This window comes from Galeopterus variegatus, unplaced genomic scaffold, assembly GCF_000696425.1.
Source record: "Galeopterus variegatus unplaced genomic scaffold, G_variegatus-3.0.2 Scaffold196, whole genome shotgun sequence".
NCBI classification, from domain to species: domain Eukaryota; kingdom Metazoa; phylum Chordata; class Mammalia; order Dermoptera; family Cynocephalidae; genus Galeopterus; species Galeopterus variegatus.
Window position 1 is genome coordinate 814617 of NW_007726307.1, and position 16749 is coordinate 831365.

At 57.6% G+C, this 16749-nt stretch overlaps 1 protein-coding gene across 1 annotated transcript in view; it reads right to left on the minus strand.

Moving 5' to 3' along the window:
- Positions 1 to 16427: 16427 nt before the first annotated feature.
- LOC103584247 overlaps positions 16428 to 16749 on the minus strand; it is a 31523-nt gene continuing 31201 nt past the window's right edge. Inside the window, exon 6 of the mRNA XM_008565322.1 lies at positions 16428 to 16527. Within this exon, the coding sequence (XP_008563544.1) occupies positions 16428 to 16527 (100 nt within the window). The remainder of the gene's footprint in view (positions 16528 to 16749) is intronic.

The following is a 16749-nucleotide window of genomic DNA, read 5'->3' on the forward strand; positions in this document are numbered from 1 at the left end:
GGCTTCTCGATCAGTTTCCTATTGGAAACAGGCACGCCAAAAATGACTCAAGCAGTCGCTTTGTCAACGTGCCCAAGGATGATGCATCATTGGTACCTTTGCAGGTGCACGGGAGAGCGGTTAATACATGACACCTTAGGCTGTTAGAGCTCAGTTCTCTCAGGGAACCCTGGTGTCCTGCACAATTGCTTTATTCTAAGGGACCATTTTGCCATAAGGAGGTGACAGTGGGAACATAAGTACGGGGCCACTGATCTCATCCTATTTCACGTCGCTCAGAAGCAGCTTGTCTAAAAGGAATAGCCCATGAGGGGCTCAGCTCAGGTGCCCACCTGGGGCAATAGCCGAGGCTGGGGTCTTGTCCTGTGGGCCGCAGGATCTGCCTAAGCCCAGATGGGGCTGCAGCCAGAACACACACTGGGGACGGGGAAGGAGGGCCCCCCACTCCCTCTTGCGGAATACTCCCTGCCCCATGACCTTAGGCTCTGCCAGATTCGAGGTTCTGGTTCGGTGGTGGCATGGGGGACATGATAAATATTCCACTGAACTTGAACTACAACTATGGCCTGGTAGTTGGTTTGCCAGTGAGAGTAATCAACTCAGACCACGGTCAGAGGACAGCAGGGCAGCGAGGAGAACATCAGGACTCAGGGGTTCTCTGGGGCTTCCCCTGTCCCTCCACACCTGTAGTGATGACGAATGGGCAACACAGAGACACGGCTGGTTGGGGGCAAGGCCATTGACGTCTCAGACTCCCGCTGAGGAGCCGGTCATCCCACCAGGCAGACGACCTGAGCCGCTGGAGTGCTGGCCGAAGCTGAGCACGCCCGTGGCAGGAGGTGGGGGAAGGATGAACGTCTGTTCCAGCTTCAGGAGCAGGTGCAGCGGGAGGGACCGCAGCTCACACTACGAGTTGTGCATCAAAACCCAGCACGGCCCAGGCTGGCGCCCACCTCGAGCACAACTCTGGACACACCAGACTCAGGGAAGGCCCCGGTGGCAGCTGAGCAGTGGCGGGTGGGCTCCAGTAACCATGTCGTATGTATCCTGGGTTCTGATGCTTCCACACCCAGGGCCTTGCGACCTGGGACGCCCTTTCCAGGCTTAGCCAGTTCCTGAGTGGGAAAACAATTCACCCGGGAGTGCAACTTTCAAATACAAACCAACTCATCCAGTGTCCATGCCCCAACCACCTCATTTGTTGGGTTGTCTCGCTCTGCACCATAGTCCCCCTGCCCTAATCAACCTAGGGACAGGTACCAGGAAACTAGAGACAGCTCTTTGCCCCAGAGCCCTGAAATTATTCAAACAAATCAATCCTCAGCCTGCTTACCCCACCTCCTACATCTCTCCCGTGGAAACCACCATAAAGGTTCTTGTCCACAGTTCCCCCAAACCCTACCTCTTGCCTGACCCTGGCACTTCTCCCGTGTGGCCTGTGTGGCTGCTGTGCCCTCCTCTTGGGAGCTGTGAGCGACATGTGTCCTTTCAATGACGTCGTCCCTGATAGGTTGGCCTCACCACACCTCAAATTTTCTATGAGTACACATTATTTTACACATGGACCATATCTGACACCTCTGTGCCCTCTTCAAGTCCTCTCACCCGACCACTTACTCCAGCCATGGCGCTGCTGTGACCATGCTGTGCAGTCTGTGGCCAGCTCTGTGCAGATGCAGGTGGACTGCCCAGCTTGTTTCTTGCCCAGAGCCTCTCTGACCATTTCGAGGGGCACCTGCAGAAGTGCCAGGCTACTGGGCAGCCCATGGCTGTATGTCCCCCTCTCATCCCCGGGCTGGACAGTTTTCCTCACCTTGTGTGAGGTTCCTCAGATGGCCCGTGGAGTTGCGCCCCGCACCCCACTGCAGTGGCCAGCCTGTGGGGCTCTTCCTCTCTCCCCCCTGGGGCTCTCTCCCACCTCCTGGGTTGCCTCCCACAGGAACCTTCTGCCCATGAGCCCCTTTCCTTGGGCTCTGTTTTGGGGAGGTCCAGGCTAAGACACACGGCCTTTTACAAGATCTGTGTGGACAGTGAGGGGGTCGGTGTCCACAGGTGGGCGTGGGTGGGGCAGCTCCCTTGGCCAAGGGGAGAGGCATCTGCAGGAACAGGAGCACAGCCCCTGCCTGCTTTCCTTCGTCCCTGGCCAGGGTCTGCAGCAGCCCTGGGGCAGGGCAGCCAGGGCCCCTGGGTGGGTCACAGGCACATGTCCACCGCCCTGCTGGGGATGCACCTGATGCTGACATGAGGAGGCAGGGCTGAGGGTGAGTGGTGGTCACTTCCTTCCTGGCGGAGGCCTCGTGCCCGCTCAAGGCCAGAGCTGAGCCCACGGAGACAACTGCCCCTCCACGCCGCACTTCAGCTGCCGCCACCATCCTCATGGCCTCCGGGGAGTGGTGGTCACTTCCTTCCTGGCGGAGGCCTCGTGCCCGCTCAAGGCCAGAGCTGAGCCCGCGGAGACAACTGCCCCTCCGCGCCACACTTCAGCTGCCGCCACCATCCTCATGGCCTCCGGGGGCTTTAGAGTCTTCCGCCCCCTCCCCATCACTTCTCTGGGCCTATTAGGACTGTCCTGAGGCGTACAAGGGCCTCGTCAGGGTTAAGCAGCAGCTCTGGCTCAGAAGAGTGTGAGTTTGAGTCCCAGAGCCGCTGCCCCCGGCTTCAATCTGTGCATCAGTCTTCTCACCAGGAGCATGGGACAGGACAAGGATGGGCTCACAGGATGAGAGGGACAGCGAGAGAGGCTGAGCCAGTGTCCAGGGAAGGGCCTGGAGCCTGTCCCCTCCCCAGGGGCATCTCCCTTCAGAAGACAGGGAGGGGGCCTGAGGGCTGGGGGCTCTGGCTGGGGTATCCTGGGGGATCCCCCGGGTGCCAGACACGGAGGGAGGATGAGAGGGACAGCGAGAGAGGCTGAGCCAGTGTCCAGGGAAGGGCCTGGAGCCTGTCCTCTCCCCAGGGGCATCTCCCTTCAGAAGACAGGGAGGGGGCCTGAGGGCTGGGGGCTCTGGCTGGGGCATCCTGGGGGATCCCCCGGGTGCCAGACACGGAGGGCTTCCTCAACTCTCAGGTGTGCCTGGGGCTGGGCCAGAGGCCTCCAGCAGACCCCAGGGTGGCCTGAGTGAAGTTTTGGGGGAGGTGGATGTGGAGGTCATATGCAGCTCAGTTCCTGGGTCCCATAAAGGAGGGCCCCATAGGGAAGCAAGTTCTTTCTGAGCCTCAGTTTCTTCGTCTATAAAACGGGGCAACCACAGCTGCTCCCTGGGGTTGTGAGGTCCCAGAAGTTTACTGGTCAGGATCTGGCAGGAAAGAGGTGACACTCAAACTAGGCGAAAAAGTTTAATGAAGGACTATTTACAAGGACTATTTAGGGGATGGTGCAGTTAGAGAGCAGGAAGCTGCTTTCCTACCTCTGGGAGGGTGGGGAGCGGTGCTGTTACTGCAACTCTGAGAGCGGAGGAGAGGGCTGCCCTCCGGGCAGGGCTGTGGCCTTTGGTTGGGGACACAACCTCTGCTCTGGGAGGGAGGAGCCGGGCAAGTTCTTCTGAGCCCTCCTCTCCTCCTTCCCTTGCAGTGGCAGAGCGCAGGGGAGCCGAGCCGCTGAGGCGGTTCGCCCAGGGCAGCACTTGGTTCAGAGGAAGTGGGGCCCTGCAGGGCGTGTGCTGGGGGTGGTGCTGCGGTGGGTGGATGTAAACAGAACATTCAGCACGGACAGTAGGCTACTCGGTGTCTGGGAGGCTGGCCTGCGCTCTGCCCTGGGGCCCTGGACACAGGGCCCTAACGGGTACTGGGGCCAGGGCACCCATGGAGGAGACCCACTCTCTGAGCCCACAGCCTGAGGCTGGCAGGAACCACCGGGCAGAGGGCACCCTACTGATGAGGGAGAGAGGTGGTACAGGCCCGAGGTTGTGCTGACTGCTGGCAAGATGGCTTTTGTGACTGGGCCCACACTGTGGCCTGTGCCCATGAAACCAAGCCCATGGGGGCAAGCTGACCTAGCCAGGCCTTGGGGCTTCTGGAATGTTGGATAGAGACAGAGACAATCAAGACAGTGCCTACCTGAAATGTGGAAACCGAACAACCTCACACCCAGGCAGCCGTGGTCTGTACTGCCTCTCGGCTTTAGAACCTCATTTGAGCTGGTACAAATTCTCACCTGCAGCACCTCCTGCCTGGACAACCTTGGGCCTGTACCATCCCTGCCCAGGATCACCTCCTTTGTGCTCCCCCTCACTGCAGGTAGGGAAGGGAGGTTCCAAGGAGGCACCCATGTGGCCCCCAAAACTGGTGACAGCAGCTGGGACAAGACAGAAGCAGTCCCCACTCACCTCTGACTCAGGCTGGGCCTGGGCTACCCCATCTTTGCCCAGCTTGGGTCTCCTGCCCAGCCCAGCCAATCTGCACAGACGTTATCTCAGCCATCCATCCATCCATCCAGGGCCACCTGGACTAACCAGTCCTGCCAGAAACTGGATCTGGCCATAAAGGCTCTCCCTGGAGGGGTGTGAGATAACCCCCCACCTTCCACTGGTCTTTCCTGCCTGCTGAAGCCAGAGAGGCAGGGCCCGGGTGTGGAGGTGGTGGCCGCTGGTCTCTACACGCTCTACCGTCTCCTGTGACAGGCAAGGTTGGGCCTTGGAGGGACTAACACACAGCCCAGCAGACTGACTGACTGACTGATGTTCCTCTCCCAGCCAGCTGCTCAGCCCGAGACAGGGACAGCCTGGCTCAGCTAGTCACAGCTAGAGTCAGGAGGGCAGGGGTCATGGGTGGGGTCACTGGAGAGCCTCAAGCCACCCAGTGAGCTCCCAAGACCAGTTTTTCTTTGTTCAGAAGCGGAGCTGAGAGAGGCCTCCCTCCCTCCCCCACCCCGAGTGTAAAGACCCCTTAGCAATCCGTCACATCAGAACACCCACTCCTTTCTTTATCTAAATGCTGTGCTTCTGAGGGTGAGCCTTCTACCTGCTTGCCTCACCCACTCCTCAGACGGCCCCGGAGTGGCCAGCGCTGCTGTTTTCCTACCAGACAGAGGAGGACACTGAGGCTCAGAGAAGTTAGGTCTGTTGCCCAAGGTCGTAGAGCTTGGACATGGTTGGGCTGGGACTCCCATCTGCTGGCAAAGCCCTGCTCTCAGGGAAGCTTCCTGGAGGACACTGAGGCTCAGAGAAGTTAGGTCTGTTGCCCAAGGTCGTAGAGCTTGGACATGGATGGGCTGGGACTCCCATCTGCTGGCAAAGCCCTGCTCTCAGGGAAGCTTCCCGCTTTCACCATGATGAGCGCACTTGGCCATGTGGCCCTCTTGCCCACTCGTCCTGTCTGTTCCTTTTAAAGATGCATTCCTAGCAGTAAATGACTGGACCAAATCTCCTGCTGAATTCTGAGTGTGATTCAAGCAGTGCCCGCCTGTGTGACAGCTGCCCAGCACCGAGTGTCATCAGTGTCCAGAGGTGGAACAGCAATGTTATTCCACTCACGTAACCTGGCCTCGAAGCATCTGTGTGCTGGCCATTTCTGTCATGGATCCCAGTCCTGCATCCTTCGGGGGTGAAGACAAGGGCCAGGAAGCTACAGGTTCCCAGTGCTCTCTGGCCTCAGGCTCCTCACCTGCAAAATGGGGGTAGAGGATGCTCCTGGGGAAGGGGTGCCGGCCCCTCCAGGCTTGATTCCAGCCACAGGAATGTTTCTCCTCCCAGGTCTTGCCCCGGGCCTGACTCCTGACACCAGGCAGTAAATAACTTTCCATTTGATCACCTCTGTTTTGGAGAATCGTTGGCTCTGGGGAAAGTGGGCGTGCCCCCAGTCAAGGCCCCACCCCAGCTGCCATGGGAGGCGCCAGAACCTTAGGGCTGGGTCAGTGTCGGGGGGGAGAGGGAGGGAGTCCTGGCACCCCAGCATGGGTGCCACTACCCAGGAGCGCCCACTGGACTCAGCCGGCCTCCCAGCTAAGGTGAGGCGGGAAGCTCCTCCCGAGGCCAGCACGCTGGGCAGCTGCAAAGCGCGGCTCACAGAACTGGCTCCCGCCTCCTAAACGTTCCTTCCTTCCGCCAGGCATTCTCCGTGCCCGTCCGGAGTGGGCAGGGACTGGGTCCCAGAGACTCTCCTCTGCGGGTCGGGCCAGGCCAGGGCGGGGGCAGGTGGGAGCCGCTCCCCAGTGGCGCTCCGGACCCTCTGCCGCGCGCCCTCTCCAGCTGCTCTCCCTACACGTCACGGGAGCCAGCCGGTTCCCGTCCCAGGAGAGGGCCCTCCCGTCCTTCCAGGTGCTCGGGCCGAGCACCTGGGCCTGCTCCTCGACTCTTGTCTGTCTGTCGGTCTGCTGGCCCCACCTTGGAAGTCTATCCGGAATCCAGCCGGCGTCTCCCACTCCCACTGACGCTCCAGGTCCAGCCGCAGTGGCCTCCTTCCCCTATTCCACGCCCCGTCCCTCTGCAGGCCCTTCTCCAGCCGGAGGGTCCTGTTCAAACCCAAGCCAGACCTCATCCTTCCTCTGCTCCACACCCTCCATGGCTCCGACGCGCTCCGAGGAAAAGCCAAACCCCTCCCAGTGCCCACAGGCCCACCCGATCTCCTCCCGACCCCCACCTCCCCACCTCTGACCTGACTCCGCTCAGCCGCAGGCCTCTCCTTGCTGTCCCTAGCGCAGCCGGGCCTCAGGGCCTTTGCACCCGCTGCACCCCCGATAGCTGTGTACCTCAGTCCCTCATTTTCTCCGGGCCTTTGCTCACATGCCACCTCCTCAGCGAGGCCCTCCTCGGCCGTGATCTCAAATGTTAGCCCTCCTTCCTCAACTCCTCTTGCTTTGCCCTCTGCTCTGTTTTTCTCCTTGGCACTTCCTGCTACTTGACCTTTCTACAGCGTTGCTTATTCATGTTGCTCGTTTTCTGGTCTCAGGGACCGTAAGATGCACCAGGTGAGAGTCTTTGTGTCTTGTTGGTGGTTGTGACCCCCCTCCCCAAACGTAGCATGGTTCCTGGTACATGTACCTGTTCAAAAAATATTTGCTGAATGAATTAATAAACTAAATCATTTACTCCTCCACCGGCAACCCTGTATGGTAGGCACTATTATCTCCATTTTACAGATGAAAACACGAAGCACAGAGAGAACAAGCAACTTGCCCAGGGTCACACAGCTAGAAAGTGTGGGAGGTAGGATTTGAATCCAGGTCCTCGTGAGGTCTCAAACTAGAGCCCCACACACCAGTTTCGGCCCTCAGACAGGTTCTGTGTGGCTTGAACACTTCCGGAAAAAAGTTGAATCAACTGTAGCCATGTAAAAATCAGGAGGTCTTGGGCAAAAACCCAGACTTAGAGCTTTTCTTGCAAAATCGGAACTTCTGGCCACACTGTGTCCTCAATCCCTCAGTCCCCAGCGGCTGCCCCTCAGGAGGGGCATGGGCTACCCCATTTGCCCAGTCTCCACCGCTGCATCCCTGCCCGGCACCGCAGACCCTGGGGTCTCCCCCAGGCCTCCACTCCCATGAGCCTCCACTCCTCTGGTCCTGGCCCTCACTGTTCCCTCTGCCCAGACTCCTCTCCCCACAATTCCTGGCCCACCTCCTTCTTGTCACTCAGGGCTCGGCCACATGTCACCTCCTCAGAGAAGCCCTCCCTGTTTGCTCTGGTAGTCACCGTTGTCTGAACTCACTCCATGGGTGTATCTGGTGCCTGCCTACTCCCTGTCTCCCCCCCCAGGAGGGCATGCCCTGCAGGAGGCCGGGCTGCTCGGCTTACCCCACAGGCACTGGACGTGCCCGTGGCTTGTCGACTGCTGGGATGAATGAGCAAATGAATGGGTAGAGGACTGGCGGGGAGCTGCACCTGTTCTGAGCACTTCTGGGTGCCAAATCCTGTCATCTGTACACAGTAGCCCTGTGCGAGAGCTCGCGGATCAGTGGGGCAGAGTCACACGCAGGTCCCTTGCTGGGGGACAAGCTGCAGTGGTTTCTGTCTTTCTAGCCTGGGAGTCAGGCTCTGTGGCGACCATGAGAGGCTTGGAGCCTCCTCTCCCCACTCCAGCGTCCATCTCCCCGGCTCCCTGGGGTCTCGCCACAGACCTGTGGTTCTGAGTCTTTGGGGTCAGCCAAGCTGGGCTTCATGAGGGTCGTCCTCCGGTGTTCCAGATGTGACCTGCCCTTATCTGTGCACAAGACGCGCTTTCGTCCCTCCAGGCCCTGTCCTGGGCTAGCCTTTGAGGAGAGGAAACAGCCACATGTAACACCTGGGTGCAGTCTCCAGTCCTGTGCCCAGCTGTGTCTGTCTGTCACTGTGTGGCCTGGGACAGCTAGCTCACCTCTCTGAGCCTGTCTCCCCCTCTTTGCGTGAGACTTGTGAGAACTGGAGCTTGTGTGTGGCCCCTGGTGCGCAGGAAGTGCTGAGGACAACAGTGGCTCCCCCAGACAGCCTTCTGACTGGCTGCCCAGGTGCAAGGGCTGGTGGTTGGGATTCTGGAAACACCTGTCTCCCCCTCTTTGCGTGAGACTTGTGAGAACTGGAGCTTGTGTGTGGCCCCTGGTGCACAGGAAGTGCTGAGGACAACAGTGGCTCCCCCAGACAGCCTTCTGACTGGCTGCCCAGGTGCAAGGGCTGGTGGTTGGGATTCTGGAAACAGTCACTCCTCTGTACGGCACCATCAGCCAAGGGCCTGGGTGCGTGGCCCTCTGTGCTCACTTGTGTTTGTGGCCTTGAGTGACTGCACGACCACACGTGTGACTGTGTATGAGTGGCCACGTGTGTGACCACGTATGTATGACGTGAGCCTGTGATTGGGGTGACTGATGCCCCGGTGCCGGCTCTGTGTCACTGCTTGTCTGTGACCATGTGTTTCTGTGTGTGATGGTGACAGAGTGGTTGTGTGTGTGATGCTTGGGGGTGGGGACACGGTGCCTGGAGTGGCCCAGCCAGTCTTCACCAGCCAGGGAGGGTGGGTGGTAGTGGCTCACCTGCCCCTCCAGGCAGCCCTTGGGCAGGGAGTGCACTGAGTCCTGGCTGGCCAGAGCCGGCTGGCCAATCTGAGCCAGAAGGGACTGGTTGGTGTGAGAATGGGGGGTAGTTCCCAGGACCTGGGCCTCTGGTCATGCTCTGGATCCCAGGACCAGGGCGCAGGGCAGGAGGCTGGCAGCTGGCCTTGGTGGCTGCAGCCCCGGGAGCCTCTTCTCTGACCGTGTCACAGATGCAGCCTGGACTGGTCCTTGCTGCCCAGGGTCCTCACAGCAGCACATGCTCTGCACACATCTGACTGTGTCCTCCACCGGAGTAGGCACATGGTAAGGACAGGGACTCCTCACGTCACCCCCATGTGGCCACAGGGCTGGCTGTTTTCATTGAGCACACATCGAGCACCTCAGTGTTTGTTGATCTCACCCCTGTAGCCAGGAGCAGCAAGAACTCCCTGCTCCCAGCTTTCAGAGGGGCTCTTAGGGACGCACAGGTGCTGCATCCAGCTGTGTCCTCCGTGTCCCAGGACACTCCTGGCTGTCCACCTCAGAACCCAAGGAATCTCCACTTCCCCCTGCCGAGAATCTGGGCTAGGGGGCGGGGGGAGTCTGCCTTGCACCCCTCCCTGCATGGTTCCTGAGGTCCTCAGGTCCCGAGCAGAAAGACCACCAGCCTGGACCTGTCAGAGAAGAGTCAGGCTCCATAGCGACTCAGTGTCCCCACTGCCCTCGCTGGGACTGCTTGTCTGAGGAAGCCTCCCTCAGCCTGACTATGGTTTAGAGAAGGACTTGGTTCGCCAGGCTGGGGGCAAGGCAAAGACCCCCAGGAAAAAGGTGTCCTCTCCCCACTCCTCAGAAGCCAGGAGGAGACCTGGGAGGAGGGCCCTGTCCCCTGGGCACGCTGAAAGCAGAATCTGTCGGAGAAGCAGCCCAGCCCCAGGGAGGCTGCCTGCCTGGCTGATTTTGGAAGTGTTAAGCCTGGGACAAAGGGACAGAGACAGAGAGGAAAGCGGGGAGAAGGGGAGACCGGCAGACAGACACACTCACAGGCGCAGCCTCTTAGGAGTCAGTGCAGGACAGGCAGCCCCTGGTCTCCTCAGATGCGGACTCAGACAGACTATTCACACCAAGCCCGAAATGACTTCAGTTGCCAACCCCCAGCTGCATGTGTGCACGCGTGTGTGCCCGTGGGTGCAGTGACAGTCTGTGCATCTGGTGGGTCTATTGCAGGACCTGGCCTGTGTGCTGTAGACATGGGATGGAGGTTGTCACCTGCCACGAGTGTGTGTGTCCTTGTGTATGGGAGGCAGGCGGGGGGTATCTGTGACCGTGTCCCAGTGTCCCTGTGCAAATGTGCATGTGCCATGTTGGTCACACCATGGCCTCTCTTGGTGGCACTGCCAGAGCTGGGTCTGGGCTTCAGTGGAGGACCTCACCTCAGAGCCCCTGAGGAACCCTGACCTCGGCCATGGCCTGGGACCTAGCTCTTGAGCAGGAGCCCTGGACCGCCCATGGAGCGGTGGGGGGTGGCTTTGTCCGTTTCTGAAGTGACAAGAGACACACAAAAGGGCTTTTAATTAAATCAAAGGAGAGGGAAACGGGCCAGCCGGGCTGCTATTATATTACCCAACGCGAAAATGAAAACTTATTTTTAAAGCTCTGGTATTAATTTGAGATTATTCAGATAGTTAATTAAAAGTGCAGCATGTGTTAAATATTATTTCAACAAAGATTATCATCAGGCCTCTATGTAATGCGATCCGTGGGCTTGGGGAGCTTTATGCAAATGCTCTGCAGCCAGGAGGAAGGGCCTGCACGGTTGGCAGGCAGGGCACCCAGTGAGCGCAGGGACTCAGGCAGGCCCACTCGCTCCCCTGGGGCCTGGCTCCCCAGACACAGACGAAGTCTCAACCAAGTCCCTATTTCCAGGGCCTAGATTAGCAGGGGGACCACCGTGCAAGTCCTGGGCCTGTCAGCTTGCCAGCAGCTGGCCCTGAGAAGTCCTCCATTGGAGGACATTGTCTACACTTCTGTGCGTCGCAGGCCACCACCCTGCAGATGTGTGTGCATCAGTGTGGGCAGGGGGTCTGCGCACAGCAGCGAGGATGTGTGCATTCATGACACCAGCACAGACTGGGTGCGTGCCGTGACATTTGTATGTGCGCCAGCTGCAGTGGTGGCAGTGTATTTGTGTGCTGGGTTCCTCCATCTGTTACACATGTACCCTGCACAGCTTACACACTTTATGAGTACGTGTGTGCGGCACACCGGGGCATGGGGTGGGCACTGCGGGGTGTGTGCCCACAACTGGCCCTGAGCAAGTCATGCTAGCTCTTATTGCCTCAGTTTCCCCACCTGTAAAATGGGGATAATAACAGAGCAGGCCTTTTAGGGAGGACTCCCTAAGGATCAAGTGGGATAACAAGCATCACACAGAGACAAGCACTGTCCTGTCTAAACAGAACGCAAGCCACACGAGAGCCCTACATGTCATTTCAAATTCTAAATAGCCACATTTTAAAAACTAAAAAGTGAAATGAATTTTTATTTTTTTAACCCAGTATACCCAAAATAGCGTTTCAGCATGTGATCAGTGCAGAAAATGATCGCTACATGAAAGGTGTTTGGATTGTTCCTCATCATGCTGAGCCTTTGAAATCGGTGTGCACTGGGCACGCTGCGCGTCTCCGCTGGGACTGGTCACCTCGCAACCGCTCTGGAGCCGCGTGGGGACTTCGCAGGCTGGAGCCCAGTTAGGGTGAGGTGGGGGCGCACGGGGCCTGGGCACGGGAGGCCTACGGGGGCGCTGGGGTCTTTAGGGTCCGGCCGGCGCCTGCCGGCTCCACCCCCACGGCCCTGCGTCGTGCACGGGGCGTCCCTGGGTCGTGCCTCGCAGACACAGTCTCGAGAGGGTGCCCACGTCCCGCCGTCCGTGCAGCGCCGCCACCGCGGAGGCGCGGGCCTCTCCTGCCCTCTGTCGGCGCCCGGCGGACTCGCTGCGCGTCTCCCGCCCGAGCCAGGCACCGCCGCGCCAGGACGCTCCCACCGCCCGCCCCACCGGAGAGTCTTGCCGCGGCTGCGGCTGCGGGGCACGCAAAGCAGAGGCTTGGGGAGGACGCTGACCTGCCCCACGTCCCACTGCAGGATGGCAGCACGATCCCAGCTGAGGCTGGAACCCTGGTGGTAAGCACACTTCTGTGAGCCCCACCAGGTTCGAGTCCCGGCTCTGCCCCTTATAGCCTGTGCCCTGGACGGGTCACAACCCCTCTGAACCTCTGGGCTGCTCAGCTGAAAGCTGGGATAACAGCAGCCTCTCGCGCTTAGGGTTGCTGCGAGGGCTAGACAGGAAGATGTCACTAAGGTTTTCAGCACGTTCCTGGCACATGGTAAGCATGCAATAAACCTATCATTGAGTCACAGCGTCATAACATGACTGTGCCGACCTCAGGGCCTTTGTACTTGCTCAGTTACCTGCCTGGAACCCTTTTCCCCTGGATCTTGGATTGCATGACTCCTCCTCCTTCTCCTTAGTCTCAGTTCACTCTCCTCATGAGGAGGCCTCCCTGGTCACCCCCCTTCTTTGTGTCACACTGCTTTATTCCCTCAGAGCCCCCTTATCAACAGCACACGTGATCCTGCATGTCCATGGGCTTTCTTGTTTCTTATCTGCTGCCCCATTATTCTGGCAGTCCCAGCAGAGCAGGGCGTCGCTCTTCCTGGCCACTTCCGTACCAGGCCTAGCACAGTACCTGGCCCTGCTTGAGTCCTTGAACTCCAAGTCAGGTGGGAATGCAAAATGACATGGCCATGTTGGAAACAGCTTGGCAGTTACTTACAAAGTTAAACACATAGTTGCTACACAAGCCAAGTGTTCTAACAACTAGGTACTTCCTCAAGGGAAATAAAACTTATGTTCACACAAAAATCCATACCAGAATGTTCGTAGCGACTTCATTCATAAGCACCCCAAGCTGGAAACAACCCAAATGCCCTCCAGCTGGCAAGTAGATGAACTAGCAGTTTATCATGTGGTATTTTCACGCACAGGAGTCCTTCGCACAATGCAGGGACTGACTGTTGATACCCGCAACCATGGGAGTGAGTCCCAGAGGCAGGGTGAAAGACGCCCTCCTCAGAAGGCTGCACACAGTGTGACTCTGTTGATGTGACCTTCTAGAAAATGCAAAATTACAGGAGCAGAAAACTGCACTGATTGCCAGGAGCGGGGTGGAGGGAAGGGTGACTACAAAGGGCACTAGGCATTTTGGGGGCAAGGTCTGTGACTGTTCTATATGCTGACTCTGGTGGGGATCACACAACCGTATGCATTTTTCAAAGCTCATAGAACTGTATGTTTAATAGGCTGATTTTTTACTGTATGTAATAAATAACAATTTAAAAAGCCAATCACAGAGTCGTAGACTCTCAGAATTATGGAGGGACTCAGTCCTACCTGCTCAGGGCCCGGTAGAGGGAGGGGGCTGGTGAGAGGTCCCGAGAAGGGCCCACATGCCCGGTGTTCCCCACATTAGAGACTGAACCGTCTCTAGAACTGGTCCATACGAAGCCAGAGCGGGGGTGGGAGTGGCGAGCAGTCCTGAAGGCTTCCACCGCTTTCTGTTCCGTCCATGTCATTAGCATTAATAGTTTGTTGGTGCTGGTGTTGGCAAATGGGGGCTCATTGTATTACACTCTGCATTTTTTGTATGTTTGGATTATTTCCTTAATAAAAATTGTACATAATAAAACGATTTGAAAACGACAACAAAGCAATCCCCACTGTAGAATCCTGCCGGCCTCTCTGGCAGCCCTGGGAGGCAGGTGTCGTCCTCACTGAGGAGAAGTGCAGACGGCTGGCTGGAGGGAGCAGCCAGCAACGGGGCAGGAGGCCTGCCAGAGGGGACTCTCGGGCAGGGGTCTCTGAGAAGGGCTGCGTTTCTCCCCAGGGGGAGTGGGCGTGTGCTCCTGGGTGTCCTTCTGTCTCTCCTGTGGCTGCAGTGCACTCTCTCCCCTCACCCACAAAGGGGTGGGCACCCGTTCCCCACCAGCCAGGGCCCTGGTCCAGAACCAAATGGTGCAGGGTTGTCACTGAGCACTGGCCAAGAGGCAGCGAGGACAGTCATGGAGCAGTCACTAATTTTTAAACACCTTTATGGAGATATCATTTACATGCCCTAAAGTTCCCCTCCTTAAAGTATGCAATTTGGGCTCTGATGGTATTTACAGAGTTGGGCAACCGGTACCACACCGTAAGTTTAGAACATTATGTCCCCAAAAAGCAATGCCATTTCCACCAGCAGTCCCTCCCTTCCCCCGAGAGCCTCAGCCCCTGGCAACCACTGATCTACTTTCTGCATCAATGGAGTTGCCTATTCTGGACATTTCATATAAAGGCAGTCATACAAGATGTGGTCTTTCGCTCCTGGCTTTTTTCACTTGGCGTGTTTTCCAGCTTCATCCAGTGTGTAGCACGACTTTGTTTATTTCTATGGCTGAATAATGCCCACCTGTATGGAGGTGCCTCATTTTATTAGTTCCACTCCTTGGCTATTCTGAGTGATGCTGCTGTGAACGCTCATGCACAGCCTTTGTGGGCACACACGTTTTCAGTTCTCTTGGGCATAGACCTAGGAGTGGAATTGTTGGGCCACATGGCAACTATGTTTCCGTTGTTGTTTTTGACAGCTTCCTTCAGATATCATTCACATACCATGTGATCCACTCATTTATATCGTATAATTCCACAGCCGTTAGTGCATTCACAGAGTTGTGCATCCATCACCACAGTCAATTTTAGAACATTTTCATCATCCCCGAAAGAAAGCACGCATCTCTTAGCTGGCACCCCCTTCCTCTTGCCTCCCCAGTATCCACTCACCTACTCTCCACCTCTGAGATTAGCCCATTCTGGACAGTTCATATAAACGGATCTCTCACTATGTAACTTTTGTGACTGGCTTTTTTTCACTTAGTACGATGTTTACAAGGTTCATTAATGTTTAGTACATATCAGTACTTCCTTCCTTTTTAATTATTATTAAAAGTAATAACATGATTGCTGGAGAATATCCCAGTGGGAGGCAGACCACATTGTTTTCACCCATCTGTCAGCTGATGAACAGGGTTGCTTCCATGTTTTTAGTAGCAACCCTACTTTGAACTTTTAAAGAAACACCTAAACTTTTCCCAAGTGGCTGCCATGAGCATTTAGTGAGCACCTGTTGTGTGTCCCTTTCCTTCTCACCATTACCCGGTGAGGCAGGTCCTAATATTAATTTCATTTTGCTGAGGCACAGAGAGTGTGAGACATTTGCTCCACGCCTCGTTGGATCCCACATATGTGTTGTCAAAAGCAAAGCCGCTAGGGCTGGTGTGGAGTCGGAACCACCCACTTGGTCACACCCACTTGGTCACACGAACACGACGGGGGCTGGTAACTTGCAGGTGGGTGCAGCGGATTCCTGTCACTACCTAGTGCCCCAACAGGTCTGGAGGGCACAAGAGGAGGAAACTGCGGGATGGCTCTGGATGCTGGGTGAACCCTGGGCCCACTCTCCCTGAGGGTGGGCAAATATATCTGGTCCTCTGGCCTGGATGGCAACTCTCCCAGCCCTCCTGGGTGCCCCTGGCAGGGGACATGCTGTTTCAAGCTGCCACAGGGTCCTGGTCTGGAACCAGCCCAAGCAAGGGTTCAGAAAACTTTGGTCCAATTACTGGCCAAAGAAATCAGTGAATGAATGGGCCAGAACCAACAGCCAAGAGCAGCCTGGGGGATCTCAGGGCCCAACAGTGAGGATGAGACACTGAAGGTGTGGGCCCCTGGGTGAGGGCCTGTGGCATAGCTAGCATCCCTGGGGAGCCAAGGCCCCTCCTGATAGAGCAGTAAGGCCGTTCACAGACACTGAGGCTCCACCTGCTCCTGAAAAGCACATGTGGTAGCCCTCTCAGGCCACACTACCCAAGGTCTGTGCCCGGCTTCCTGGAGGTGATAGTCCTGCTCTGTGTGGCTCTGCTCAGAGTTCTGGGGAGTCAGGGTTGGGCTAAGAAGCCAGCCTGGGAGGAGAGACCCCTGGCACTACCCCGAAGTCCTTGCAGTTGTCCTAGGGTTGTGGGGACAGGCAGATCTGCAGGTCCAGAGGCAGAATTGGGACTCACTGGAGGTCTCAGAGAGACAGCTCAGGGCCTGGGTGCTGGACCATACTGGGCAGCTTGGTTCTCACGACTTTCCCAGAGTTGCTGGTTTTTCTCCATGCACAGAAGGGACTCTTGCACCACCTAAAATGGAGCCATCAGTCAGCTGGGGGAATATGGAGGGGGGTCTCCATCCCTGGAGGTGTGTAAGCAGAGGCTGAACTTGTAGGGATGCAGCTGCAGTTGGGCCCAGTCTACCTCCAAGGTGACCTCGGCTCAGAGACCGCATGATGTCCCCCGGCCGTGGCGTGCGGTATCTGCAGGTGGGCGGGGTGGGGGTGGTCCGAGGCTCAGGAGGGTGGCCAGGCCCTCACTCCCCAGCGATGGTGAGATAGGCTGATAGGCTGAGGGCGCCAGGCCGCCGGGGAGGAATGCGCCGGCCTTGCTCATAAACCTGCTCTTCCTCCTCCCTGTGTGCGCGTGAGGTCGTCCAGAGGTCACTCTCGGGAAAAGTCAGCAGGAGAGGCCTGTACGGGCAGCCCCAGGCTGAGCTGGGCAGGGCATGGCGCAGGGACAGGCCTGGCGGCTCTTGGGGTAGGTCTTGGAGACTGTGGAGTCAAGTCTCAAATCTTGGGGCCCTGGAGGCCCCACTCGAAGCCTGCACAGGTCGCAGCCCCCAAGTGCTCCGAGGC